Genomic DNA, 14748 nt, shown 5'->3' with positions numbered 1-14748 from the left:
TTTGTAAGTGATCCATGGATTTCAATCTCAAATGTGCAATAACAACCTGAATGAAGTTCTTATTAGCCATTTCAGCTTCACAAGTTACTAAGGAATTGCGGTTAGCAACACCAAGTCATATTACATATTCATCACAGAATGATGCACTACGCTACAGAGATCATACTCAGCTGTGTGTTGTCAGTTAAGGGCCTATTACCTGCTGAGAACCACAACTACCTTATTGGTAGAGAATTAGCTACACAGCAACACGAGAAAAACTCTGTATTGTCTGTTGATCATCATGACTCAATTTGCTGTAGTTTAGTGTGATGTAGTTTATCAAGCTTATTTGATGGTCTTTATGCTTTCATTTCCTCGTTTTATATTATTTGAAGTCTAGTCTCTATGCAGATGACTTCAACAGATGTGAATGTATATATATGTTCTGTGAAGAAATTATGAAATTCTTAGTAAGAATGTTATTGTTACTGATTTAAACTCTGTTCCTTCTGTAAATGTAAATTGTTCTGTTGAGTATTGTATTGAAATAAAGATTTAATTTAACAAACTAGATGATGTATGTCAAATGTCATCTACAGATATATGATCTTAATTTGAGCCAGTTTGCTACAGAAGGACAATAGTCCTGAAGCAACAGGAAATGTGAATTGTTATGTGGATTATAATTAATGGATATTTTTGTAGTAGTAGATACATTTTCTGTAAGGGAAAATCAAGTCTGAAATTTCAAAGTGGAAATTACAAACTCCAGAAGCCTTTTTAAAGTTGTACATTTCCTTCAACAGGGTGATCAAATTAAGATCCTACATCTGTACCAGTATTATATTTTGCGGCTAAAGCCTCAGTAAAAAGCCCGTCATTTCCGCAACACATAGCACTTTGTAACTGGACACAGTTGTGGAACTGGTTTTATGGAATCTATTCAGACATCCTGAAGGTGATACTATAAATGGCTCACTATATGATCAGTTCTACAGTCAATGTGATCTAAAGTATCATTAAATCATTGGATAACTCTGCATGACTGCTCTGCATGACCCCTGCCAGGCAACCCCATTTGCCTGTGTATTTTCCCAGACCCAAATGTGCTATAGACTTATGTCCACTGGCCATGCAAATACATCTGTTGATAGTAAACCTAAAGGGTACCTAAAGTACATAGCAGCTTTTCAACCTAAAGGCTTTAGCATTACTCGAATGTGAACTTTATAGTGTGTGGTATAGAGAGATATAGTCTCTTTTTCCCTTGGAAAAAAAGAGGACAATATTGGGTGTCTGCTTTGGAAGTGAAATGTCTTTACTCAAATCACAGGTGTGCTCTGAGAAGGAATGAGAGAGAGACACAGAGAGAGAAAGAGAGAGAGAAAGGAAAGGAAATAACCTTATCGCTTTCTTTGCTAAATGCGGCGCAGCCCTGCTCAACCTGTTGTCATTATTTTCATTCCCAGGAATCTTTCTTGCAAATCAGTCCAGGGAGTTCCTTCATTTGTTTTTCACCATAGATAAAGTTGTTAGTTCATTTGTTTAGGTCATAGCTCAAGGAGAGTTGTATGTCCTCTCTCTCTCTCTCTGCGTTTTCAGGCTGGAATCATTGGCAGCAGCTAGAGTCTCAGGACATGAATGTCTTCTGAAGCGGATGTCTTGGAGGGGTTGGTAGAAAGTTGTTTTGTTGATAAAGAGAAGAATAATGTCTGTATGTGGGATGACGGGACCAGGGCTTGGTTTGTCTGTGTTCCTGTTGGCTCTGCTTCATCTTCAATGCTCAGGTAGGACTGACTTGGTTGACCTTTGGTTCTGTCTTGCGAATAATACATGTAAAGGTAGCTACTGTAAAGCTACCATATTGTGTTGATTTTAGCCAAGATTGGTTGGGCTCAAGAGCAGCCATCCAGATCTAGAATGTAGACAAAGAGCAATATTTGCAGTGGTGCCTTGGTTTCACTGATGTCCCTTATATCAGGAAAATATACTGCTCAAAAAAATAAAGGGAACACTTATACAACACATCCTAGATCTGAATGAAAGAAAAAATCTTATTAAATATTTTTTTCTTTACATAGTTGAATGTGCTGACAACAAAATCACACACAAATAATCAATGGAAATCCAATTTATCAACCCATGGAGGTCTGGATTTGGAGTCACACTCAAAATTAAAGTGGAAAAACCACACTACAGGCTGATCCAACTTTGATGTAATTGCCTTAAAACAAGTCAAAATGAGGCTCAGTAGTGTGTGTGGCCTCCATGTGCCTGTATGACCTCCCTACAACGCCTGGGCATGCTCCTGATGAGGTGGCGGATGGTCCCCTGAGGGATCTCCTCCCAGACCTGGACTAAAGCATCCGCCAACTTCTGGACAGTCTGTGGTGCAACGTGGCGTTGGTGGATGGAGCGAGACATGATGTCCCAGATGTGCTCAATTGGATTCAGGTCTGGGGAACGGGCGGGCCAGTCCATAGCATCAATGCCTTCCTCTTGCAGGAACTGCTGACACACTCCAGCCACATGAGGTCTAGCATTGTCTTGCATTAGGAGGAACCCAGGGCCAACCGCACCAGCATATGGTCTCATAAGGGGTCTGAGGATCTCATCTCGGTACCTAATGGCAGTCAGGCTACCTCTGGCGAGCACATGGAGGGCTGTGCGGCCCCCCAAAGAATTGCCACCCCACACCATGACTGACCCACCGCCAAACCGGTCATGCTAGAGGATGTTGCAGGCAGCAGAACGTTCTCCACGGCGTCTCCAGACTCTGTCACGTCTGTCACGTGCTCAGTGTGAACCTGCTTTCATCTGTGAAGAGCACAGGGCGCCAGTGGCGAATTTGCCAATCTTGGTGTTCTCTGGCAAATGCCAAACGTCCTGCACGGTGTTGGGCTGTAAGCACAACCCCCACCTGTGGACGTCGGGCCCTCATACCACCCTCATGGAGTCTGTTTCTGACCGTTTGAGCAGACACATGCACATTTGTGGCCTGCTGGAGGTCATTTTGCAGGGCTCTGGCAGTGCTTCTCCTGCTCCTCCTTGCACAAAGGCGGAGGTAGCGGTCCTGCTGCTGGGTTGTTGCCCTCCTACGGCCTCCTCCACGTCTCCTGATATACTGGCCTGTCTCCTGGTAGCGCCTCCATGCTCTGGACACTACGCTGACAGACACAGCAAACCTTCTTGCCACAGCTCGCATTGATGTGCCATCCTGGATGAGCTGCACTACCTGAGCCACTTGTGTGGGTTGTAGACTCCGTCTCTTGCTACCACTAGAGTGAAAGCACCGCCAGCAGTCAAAAGTGACCAAAACATCAGCCAGGAAGCATAGGAACTGAGAAGTGGTCTGTGGTCCCCACCTGCAGAACCACTCCTTTATTGGGGGTGTCTTGCTAATTGCCTATAATTTCCACCTGTTGTCTATTCCATTTGCACAACAGCATGTGAAATGTATTGTCAATCAGTGTTACTTCCTAAGTGGACAGTTTGATTTCACAGAAGTGTGGTTGACTTGGAGTTACATTGTGTTGTTTAAGTGTTCCCTTTATTTTTTTGAGCAGTGTACAATCTCAGACCAATTCACATTGGAATAGTCAAACAGTCAAACAACCCTTTCCATGAGAACTAGTACACTTTGCCTCCTAGGCAAATGAGGATTAGGCTGTGTCACAAGCTATGACTGATTATGTTGCGTTTCTCTCCTTACTGTCTCTTCTCTTCTCCCCTCCCATTTCTCTCATTCACTGTACCCATCTCTTCCTAATACCCCCTCATCATCCATCCTCCAGCCCAGAACAACTACACTACGCTCCCAAATAACGTATCAGTGGCTGTTGGCAAGCCTGCTGCATTCCAGTGTGGTGTGTCCCCTCCTAGACAACTCAACTTCACTCTCTATGGTAGCCATAGAAACATAACCCTCATCTGCCCAGGAGACCACACTGAGTACCTGGCTGCCCAGGTGAGTGGCACAGCCTTCGCTTATATTATACCAACCATCCAGGTTACAGGTATTTGCTCTGTACAGGCCTGGATGACGCAGTTGACCTAATTGGCATGACCATTGGTACGGCTGACATCACTGAGAAATCCATACAGTAGCTCAATTCAGCAGGCCTGTTGGAGTGCAAAACAATTACTTTCATTGCCTCTTTAGCGCTTGCTAATTGGAGTCTTTATGCATCACCAGATGAGATAAGATATAATCTCTCTCTCTCTCTCCCTCTCTCTCTCTCTCTCTCTCTCTCTCTCTCTCTCTCTCTCTCTCTCTCTCTCTCTCTCTCTCTCTCTCTCCTCCCAGTCAATAAAAGGGTACTGTGATAACACAGGTAAGGAGCTCTTTGCAATATGGCTTATCAGCGGGACGTCCCGCTCTGACAACAACACACGTGTAGTATGTGAGAGCTCAGGACGACCACTAGTGGATGGATACCTCTGGGTGTACGGTAAATACATCTCTCTAATATACCTTCCCTGAGCATATGGTATTTGACGTTGTCATCATTAGCTAACCCTAATCTATCTATCTGTCTGTCTGTCTGTCTGTCCTGTCTATCCTGTTTGTCTATCCTGTCTGTCTCTCTATCCTGTTTGTCTGTCTGTCTGTCCTCTTCGGATACATTTTCAGAGGACGGCAGTTACTTTGCCACCCTCATTGGCTGTGTCATTGGTGGTTTCTTTGGTATCCTCATCATCTTTGGTCTGTCATACACTGTGCTCAGGAGATCTGAGAGGCTCCAGCTCTGTTTCAGTAAGTACCTCTCTCCTTCAGCCCTAACAGAGGATGGACCAGAGAATGATGCCCCGCGACGTTCATATGGTTCTCTTCTCTTTTCTGTGTTTGTGTCAACAGGGGGAAAAGATCGTGAGAATGACGTCACCACAATGGTGACAAAGGATTAAACACACACCTTTCAATACTCTTGGATTTACTTATTCAACTTCTTAAAGGTGGCACTTTGTGGGGGGTTTTTGCATATGCAGAATTTTGATTGTAATTTCTATTTTGTTTTACTGTTCTATTATTTGCTTATCTAGCAGTATGCAGTATCTGATACTTGCATCAGTTTCCTGTGTTTTTTATCTTATTAAATGTAGCTAAACATAGGAAGTTAAACTAAATGTTGCATTTTGAAAACTTCTTACCAAAGTCCCATATATCATATTCTCTCCCATAAGCTTTTAGATTTTTTTGGCCTTGGTTTGTTCAGTCGCAGTTCTAGTATTTGACCAACAGAGAGCAGCCATGACAGTACAGAAACTGAACTTCAATGATGCTGGGATACTACTAAAGCATTTGATCATGTACTATAATTGTGTGTCTCTGACTTTTCCTCTACTCCGGAATACTGAAGTTAATGTTCCATTTTTATACTGCGTTTTATAGCTCCATTAATTGTTTTACAGTTATGCTGGTAGCCAGCTAACACCTGTTTTCACTGCATAAACAATAGAGAGCAGGACATCTGAGTAGCTGTCTAAAGTGTTCCAGTGGAGGATCAGTAGAGGTGGTGCGATGTTGACTCAGCTGGCCTGCTATGCTCTGGTATGACTCTGACACAGACACAACTCACATCACTTCAAATCCCACAATATGCATTGGTCATTTGTTTAGAATTACATACATTCTTTGAGATGTATTTATATTTTTTATGCATGCTCCCCATCTTCAGAGTGGCTTGTCAGAGGATATGGTAAAATGCGCAAAGACCCTTAGATGGTTTGTTTAGTGACAAATATGCCTTCTAACAAGTAAGAGTAGTGTATGTTTTGAGTGTTCCAGCATGAGCGTGCTTGTGTCAGTGCATGCAGGCGTGCTTACATACCACTCTTTTATTTAAGTCTAAGCTATGCACCAGAGATGTGTCAGTGATAATGCATTCATATATTATTACAGTGTGTTCCAAATGTATTGGGGCAGTGAAACTTTTTGTTGTTTTGGCTCTGTACTCCAGCACTTTGGATTTGAAATGATTCAATGACTATGATGTTAAAGTGCAGACTGTCAGCTTTAATTTGAGGTTATTTTCATCCATATCAGGTGAACCGTTTAGAAATGACAGCACTTTTTGTACATAGCCCCCCCTCATTTGGACAAATGCACTTATATGTGTGTTAAAGTAGTAGAAAGTTAAGTATTTGGTCCCATATTCATAGCACACAATGACTACACCAAGCTTGTGACTCTACAAATTTGTTGGATGCATTTGTTGTTTGTCTTGGTTGTGTTTCAGATTATGTTGTGCCCAATATAAATGAATGGTAAATAATGTATTGTGTCATTTTGGAGTCACTTTAATTGTAAATAAGAATAAAATATGTTTCTAAACATTTCTGCATTAATGTGGATGCTACCATGATTACGGATAATCCTGAATGAATCGTGAATAATGATGAATGAGAAAGTTACAGACACACAAGTTACAGACACAATCCATTACTTACCATTCCTATGTATTGGGCACAAAATAATCTGAAACACAACCAAAACAAACAGCAAATGCATCCAACAAATTTGTAGAGTCACAAGATTGATGTGGTCATTGCGTGCTATGAATATGGGACCAAATACTTAACTTTTTACTACTTTAATACACATACAAGTAAATATGTCCTAATACTTTTGGTGCCTTAAAATGGGGGAACTATGTACAAAAAGTGCTGTAATTTCTAAATGGTTCACCCGATATGGATAAAAATATCCTCAAATTAAATATGACAGTCTGTACTTCATCCTCACAGTCATGATATCATTTCAAATCCAAAGTGCTGGAGTACAGAGCCAAAACAACAAAAATTGTGTCACTGTCTCAATACTATTTTAAAGAGTTGTTGCAAAGAAGAGAGCAGGGTTTTTGTGGAGGGAATTTCTTATGTTTGTGTTGTACCTGTGTGTCAGCTTTACCCTTTGGATAGCCCATCCTGACTGTCTCTTGTGTGAGCCTTTGACAACCCTTTCACTGTGGCCACTGGTTCTGTAGACTTTGTAGCTGAGTTATGGGTAAAGTACCCAATTGTCATACTTGAGTAAAAGTAAAGATACCTTAATATAAAATGACTCAAGTAAAAGTGAGTCACCCAGTAAAATCCTACTTGAGTAAAAGTCTAAAAGTATTTGGTTTTAAATATACTTAAGTATCAAAAGTCAATGTAATCTCTAAAATGTACTTAAGTATCAAAAGTAAAAGTATAAATAATTTCAAATTCCTTTTATAAAGCAAACCAGACGGCACTCATACTTTTATTATATATATTTTTAACAGATAGCCAGGAGCACCCTCTTACACTCAGACGTCCTTACAAACAAAGCATTTTTGTTTAGTCAGTCTGCCAGATCAGAGGCAGCACATATGACCAGGGATGTTCTCTTGATAAGTGCATGACTTGGACCATTTTCCTGTACTGCTAAGCATTCAAAATGTAATGAGTACTTTTGAGTGTCAGGGAAAATGTATGGAGTAAAAAGTACATGATTTTCTTTAGGAATGTAGTGAAGTAAAAGTATACATTGTCAAAAAATATACATAAATAGTAAAGTACAGCTATAAAAGAAAAAACTATGTAGGTAGTACTTGAAAGTATTTTACATCACTGGGTATGCAGTTATGCAGTCTTCCAATCAATTAGTTTGCACTATATGGTCAGTTTTGAACATTGTGGAAAAGTTGTGTTATCATCAGTAATAAATGTCTTAAAACTATTCTGCTTGCATGGAATGCTGTTATGCTTGAAAGTACAACAATGGAACACACATATGTTGGCCCCAATACACACACAGACTTGGACAGCACAGAATGGACTTTATCTCACAGTGTTATCAGTCCTTCATGGTGGTAATCACCTCAGTCTCATGTCAGGTCTTCATATGTCACTGATGGTCCCTCTAACTAGGATATAGCCACTCACATTATTGTATTATCACTCGTGAAGAACTGGATACATATTCCTCCGCAGATGCCGCGGGGATATAAATAGTGTCAGATAACAGCACGTCACCATGCCGATAATGTGCAGAGGTTCAGTCATGTGTCCCCTCTGAGGAGCCACCATAGAGGTGTGAGATTTAGGTTCTTGACTCTGTGGTTCAGTTCACTGTGTTAGCCTTTTTCAAGGCTTTGTGTTTTCATTTACTTTCCACACTACTCCACATGAGAAGCACAGACAGACAGGCAGGCAGGCAGGCAGGCAGGCAGGCAGGAAGACAAACCTGTTTTTTACGAAGCATGTGACAAATACATTTGTATTTTATTTGTTTTGAGACAGACAGACAGACAGACAGACAGACAGACAGACAGACAGACAGACAGACAGACAGACAGGCAGGCAGGCAGGCAGGCAGGCAGGCAGGCAGGCAGGCAGGCAGGCAGGCAGGCAGGCAGGCAGGCAGGCAGACAGGCAGACAGACAGACAGACAGACAGACAGACAGACAGACAGACAGACAGACAGACAGACAGACAGACAGACAGACAGAGTGCTACTGATATCACCAGTAGTGAGTTCTGATCTCTGAGCTATGATAGCTGTCTCTGTGAGTTGGGAATAGAGGTGGAATATTCCAAAGCATTATATTGTATTTAAGGCACCTCCCTCTCTGTGAGGTGAGCATGATCTCAATCTGATGGTTGTCATGCTTCTCTTCACTCCAAAACTGGCTTGGGAGGGACAGTTTTTTATCTCCACTTATAGATCTGTGTGTGATTTTCTATACAGTTGTCATTTATTTATAACAATAGAGCCATATGGACAAGGTGCACTATATATACTAAAGTACATGGACACCCCTTCAAATTTGTGGATTCGGCTATTTCAGCCACAGGTGTATAAAATCTCCATACACAAACATTGGCAGTAGAATGGTCTTACTGAAGAGCTCAGTGACTTTTAGCATGGCACCATCAAAGGATGCCGCCTTTCCAAAAAGTCAATTTGTCAAATTTCTGCCCTGCTAGAGCTGCCCCGGTCAACTATAAGTGCTGTTATTGTGAAGTGGAAATGTATAGGATAAACAAAGGCTCAGCCTCGAAGTGGTAGGTCACACAAGCTCCCAGAACAAGCCCGCCGAGTGCTGAAGTGTGTAAAAATTGGCTGTCCTTGGTTGCAACACTCATTACTGAGTTCCAAACTGCCTCTCAAAGCAATGTCAGCACAAGAACTCTTCGCTGGGAGCTTCATGAAATGGGTTTCCATGGCCGAGCAGCCACACACAAGCCTAACATCACCGTGTGCAATGCCAAGCGTTAGTTGGAGTGGTGTAAAGCTCGCCGCCATTGGACTCTGGAGCAGTGAAAACACGTCCTCGGCAGAGAATAATCACGCTTCACCATCTGGCAGTCCGACGGACGAATCTGGGCTTGGCGGCTGCCAGGAGAACGCTACCTGCCCCAATGCATAGAGCCAACTGTAAAGTTTGGTGGAGGAGGAATAATGGGCTGTTTTTCATGGTTCGGGCTAGGCCCCTTTGTTCCAGTGAAGGGAAATCTTAACACTACAGCATACAATGACATTCTAGATGATTCTGTGCTTCCAACTTTGTGGCAACAGTTTGAGGAAGGCCCTTTCCTGTTTCACCATGACAATGCCCCTGTGCACAAAGCGAGGTCCTTACAAAAATGGTTTGTCGAGATCGATGTTGAAGAACTTGACTGGCCTGCATAGAGCCCTGACCTCAACCCCATTGAACACCTTTAGGATGAATTGGAATGCCGACTGCGAGCCAGGCCTAATCGCCCAACATCAGTGCTCAACCTCACTAATGCTCTTGTGGCTGAATGGAAGCAAGTCCCCACAGCAATGTTCCAACATCTAGTGGAAAGCCTTCCCAGAAGAGTGGAGGCTGTTATAACAGCAAAGAAGTGTTGCAAGGTATACTGGTACCACGGTAATATTATGAAACTCATAATACCAACACTTTTGAATACTGTAGTACTATTTCATATGATACTACTGACTTTTTAAACCTACCGATATAAAAAACCTGCTGGCACCTGTTATGAAATGTTTATGAAGTCAGTTTTGTTTATAAACTCAGTTGAATTTAAGCAACTAGTCTCTTGTATGTTCAGGTCCAATAATATCCACTTCCCTTTCATGCGCATATCAGCGGGGATGCAGACCCAGACCCCGATGAGTGTTCTCTTGTTAGATGTGTTACATTGGTGCTGCGCACAAAGCGAGCAATATTAATATATTGTATAATTTCATTGCCTGTTATGACCAAGGGCACAGACCAGTCTGAGTAGACTTTGCAAGTTCACTGTCATGCAGCCTCTGAGTGTCAGAGAGGGGAAATTGAGCATGCGACAGGCATGTTTGCAGCGTTACAGCAAAGAAAACGGCTTGTCTCTAGCCGAAACTGTTAAAAGAATATGCCTTTTTTAAATATAATTTAACAAACTAATCCCGGGTCACTAATTATTAGTTTGATAACAAATGACGTTGTTCAGTCATGTTACCTAGCTAGCTAACAACCTGCTAACTTGCCAGTCGGTTTAGGCAAATTTGACTGGCAAAGGAAGAAAGGCAAAGGGTCTGCTACTCATGAGATGTGCTTCAAAAGGTAGGGTTCGTATAGGCCTAACGGAAGCCTAAACTATATACAAAATCACTTTATTTTTGGTGCTCCTTAAATGCTGTTTGGTGCCTAATGTTTTAAAAGTTGAGAGCAGTGTGCCTACAGTGCATTCAGAAAGTATTCAGACCCTTTCACTTTTTCCACATTTTGTTACATTACAGCCTTATTCTAAAATGGATTACATAAAACATTTTCCTAATACATCTACACACAATACACCATAATGCAAATGTATACAAAATAAAACACAGAAATACCTTATTTGCTTAAGTATTCAGACCCTTTGTTATGAGACTCGAAATTGAGCTCAGATACTGTACATCCTGTTTCCGTTGATCATCCTTGAGATGTCTCTACAACTTGATTGGATTCCACCTGTGGTAAGTTCAATTGATTGGACATGATTTGGAAAGGCACCTGTCTATATACAGGTCCCACAGTTGACAGTGCAGTCAGGTCAAAAACTAAGCTATGAGGTGGAAGGAATTGTCCGTAGAGCTCCGAGACAGGATTGTGTTGAGGCACAGATCTGGGGAAGGGTACTAAAACATTTCTGCAGCATTGAAGGTCCCCAAGAACACAGTGGCCCCCATCATTCTTAAATAGAAGAAGTTTGGAAGCGCCAGGATTCTTCTTAGAGCTGGCCATCCAGCCAAACTGAGCAATCGGGGAAGAAGGGCCTTGGTCAGGTAGGTGACCAAGAGCCCGATGGTCACTCTGACAGAGCTCCAGAGTTCCTCTGTGGAGATGGGAGAACCAGAAGGACAACCATCTCTGCAGCACTCCACCAATCAGGTCTTTATGGTAGAGAGGCCAGACAGAAGCCACTCCTCAATAAAATACACATGACAGCCTGCTTGGAGTTTGCCAAAAGGCACCTAAAGGACTCTCAGACCATGAGAAACAAGATTGTCTGGTCCGATGTAACCAAGATTGAACACTTTGGCCTGAATGACAACCGTCACATCTGGAGGAAACCAGGCACCGCTCATCCCCCCGGCCAATATCATCCCTACGGTGAAGCATGGTGGTGGCAGCATCATGCTGTGGGGATATTTTTCAGCGGCAGGGACTGGGAGACTAGTCAGGATTGAGTCAGGATCGAGGGAAAGACAAATGGAGCAAAGTACAGAGAGGTCCTTGATGAAAACCTGCTCCTCAGACTGGGGCGAATGTTCACCTTCCAACATGATAATGACCCTAAGCACAAAGTGCAGACAACGCAGGAGTCGCTTCGGGACAAGTCTCTGAATGTCCTTGAGTGGCCCAGCCAAAGCCCGGACTTGAACCCGATCGAACATCTCTGGAGAGACCTGAAAATAGCTGTGCAGCGATGCTCCCCATCCAACCTGACAGAGCTTGAGAGGATCTGCAGAGAAGAATGGGACAAACTCCCCAAATACAGGTGTGCCAAGCTCGTAGTGTCATACCCAAGAAGACTCGAGAAGGTAATCACTGCCTAAGGTGCTTTAGCAAAGTACTGAGTAAAGGGTCTGAACACTTATGTAAATATGACATTTCAGTTTTTCATTTGTAATACATTTGCACACAAAAAATACCTGTTTTTTCTATGTCATTATGGGGTATTCTGTGTAGATTGATGAGGGGGAAAAAACTATTTAATCAATTTTAGAATATGGCTGTAATATACAGTAACAAAATGTGGAAAAAGTGAAGGGGTCTGAATACTGCGCTGTATGTGTGTTTGTGGGAGAGAGAGTGATGTGTATGTGTGTGTGTTTATGAGAGTGAGGGAGACAGAGTGTGTGAGGAAGGGAGGGAGAGTGTGTGTGTCTGTTAACTGAAGAGTAAAGGTTTCATGTAGTGTTTTCACCTTACTGCCTCTGACATACAGATCATTATGCATGTATATTCCTTCCTCCCTTTCCTGCAGCCAAATCACAGGTAGGGCTTTGTGAATATGAGTAAATGAGCCATTCTATGCAGTATTCTATTATACACTAAAAAGTGTGAAGTTAAATTCAATGTTTTGTATTGAGTAGAAGTGTGAATTTCAGTGACAGGTTTTTGGAGAACGTTTAGAAAACGTGAACAAGTGTCCGGGGGACGGTGCAAAAAGGATGCTAGGCCACAGATTTTATATATATATATATATATATATATATATAAATACCACAGTGGAAAAAAATCTAAGAAGACAATCTAAAAGGACACCGAGAGACATTATGTACCGTCCCAAATTTTAGCTTTGGCTGAAATAGGAGTGAGAAAAATCAAAATATTTTTGTAGTCTCATTGATAAACGGATGTTAAAAAAATGCTATATGGGTAATACAAAAGGCCAACACACAACACAGTATTAACAGGAGTAGCCATTAGCCAGAATGTATTGAATCAATACAGTCGAATAGGTTCCCTCGAAAAGAGATACACTACATGACCAAAAGTATGTGGACACCTGCTTGTTGAACATCTCATTCCAAAATCATGGGCATTAACTTGGAGTTGGTCCCCCCTTTGCTGTAGGCTCGTCACGATACCAACATTTTACAAACGATACGATACCAGGCCAAGTATCACGATGCCACTTGGGCTCCAAGGCCTAGCATCCTTTTTGCACCGTCCCCCGGACATTTGTTCACGTTTTCTAAACGTTCTCCAAAAACCTGTCACTGAAATTCACACTTCTACTCAATACAAAACATTGAATTTAACTTCACACTTTTTAGTGTATAATAGAATACTGCATAGAATGGCTCATTTACTCATATTCACAAAGCCCTACCTGTGATTTGGCTGGAGGAATGGGAGGAAGGAATATACATGCATAATGATCTGCTTGTCAGAGGCAGTAAGGTGAAAACACCATCTTGAATTAACCCTTGTTATTCCTAGCTGAAGAGGGATAATACTGTTTGATTATACTCGTATGATCAATAATGAACTAATGTATATAATAATGAACTATATATATATATACTGCTCAAAAAAATAAAGGGAACACTTAAACAACACAATGTAACTCCAAGTCAATCACACTTCTGTGAAATCAAACTGTCCACTTAGGAAGCAACACTGATTGACAATACAGTTCACATGCTGTTGTGCAAATGGAATAGACAACAGGTGGAAATGATAGGCAATTAGCAAGACACCCCCAATAAAGGAGTGGTTCTGCAGGTGGGGACCACAGACCACTTCTCAGTTCCTATGCTTCCTGGCTGATGTTTTGGTCACTTTTGAATGCTGGCGGTGCTTTCACTCTAGTGGTAGCATGAGACGGAGTCTACAACCCACACAAGTGGCTCAGGTAGTGCAGCTCATCCAGGATGGCACATCAATGCGAGCTGTGGCAAGAAGGTTTGCTGTGTCTGTCAGCGTAGTGTCCAGAGCATGGGGGCGCTACCAGGAGACAGGCCAGTACATGTGGAGGAGGCCGTAGGAGGGCAACAACCCAGCAGCAGGACCGCTACCTCCGCCTTTGTGCAAGGAGGAGCAGGAGGAGCACTGCCAGAGCCCTGCAAAATGACCTCCAGCAGGCCACAAATGTGCATGTGTCTGCTCAAACAGTCAGAAACAGACTCCATGAGGGTGGTATGAGGGCCCGACGTCCACAGGTGGGGGTTGTGCTTACAGCCCAACACCGTGCAGGACGTTTGGCATTTGCCAGAGAACACCAAGATTGGCAAATTCGCCACTGGCGCCTGTGCTCTTCACAGATGAAAGCAGGTTCACACTGAGCACGTGACAGACGTGACAGAGTCTGGAGACGCCGTGGAGAACGTTCTGCTGCCTGCAACATCCTCCAGCATGACCGGTTTGGTGGTGGGTCAGTCATGGTGTGGGGTGGCATTTCTTTGGGGGGCTGCACAGCCCTCCATGTGCTCGCCAGAGCTAGCCTGACTGCCATTAGGTACCGAGATGAGATCCTCAGACCCCTTGTGAGACCATATGCTGGTGCGGTTGGCCCTGGGTTCCTCCTAATGCAAGACAATGCTAGACCTCATGTGGCTGGAGTGTGTCAACAGTTCCTGCAAGAGGAAGGCATTGATGCTATGGACTGGCCCGCCCGTTCCCCAGACCTGAATCCAATTGAGCACATCTGGGACATCATGTCTCGCTCCATCCACCAACGCCACGTTGCACCACAGACTGTCCAGGAGTTGGCGGATGCTTTAGTCCTTTATTTTTTTGAGCAGTGTATATATATATACTAACCTTTATTTAA

The 14748-nt window shown here is 42.8% G+C and overlaps 1 protein-coding gene across 1 annotated transcript; it reads left to right on the top strand.

Annotated features, from left to right (window-relative positions):
* Window positions 1-1409: 1409 nt before the first annotated feature.
* LOC123743145 (uncharacterized) lies at window positions 1410-7687 on the top strand. The gene is made up of 5 exons (XM_045718649.1): window positions 1410-1769; window positions 3777-3949; window positions 4289-4433; window positions 4616-4738; window positions 4841-7687. The coding sequence occupies exons 1-5, from the start codon at window positions 1691-1693 to the stop codon at window positions 4888-4890; spliced, it is 570 nt and encodes a 189-aa protein (XP_045574605.1). The 5' UTR covers window positions 1410-1690; the 3' UTR covers window positions 4891-7687.
* Window positions 7688-14748: the final 7061 nt, after the last annotated feature.

Source organism: Salmo salar, chromosome ssa05, assembly GCF_905237065.1.
Source record: "Salmo salar chromosome ssa05, Ssal_v3.1, whole genome shotgun sequence".
In the NCBI taxonomy this organism is placed as follows: domain Eukaryota; kingdom Metazoa; phylum Chordata; class Actinopteri; order Salmoniformes; family Salmonidae; genus Salmo; species Salmo salar.
The sequence above is the reverse complement of the archived record's forward strand: the minus strand, read 5'-3'. Positions and strand labels throughout refer to the sequence as shown.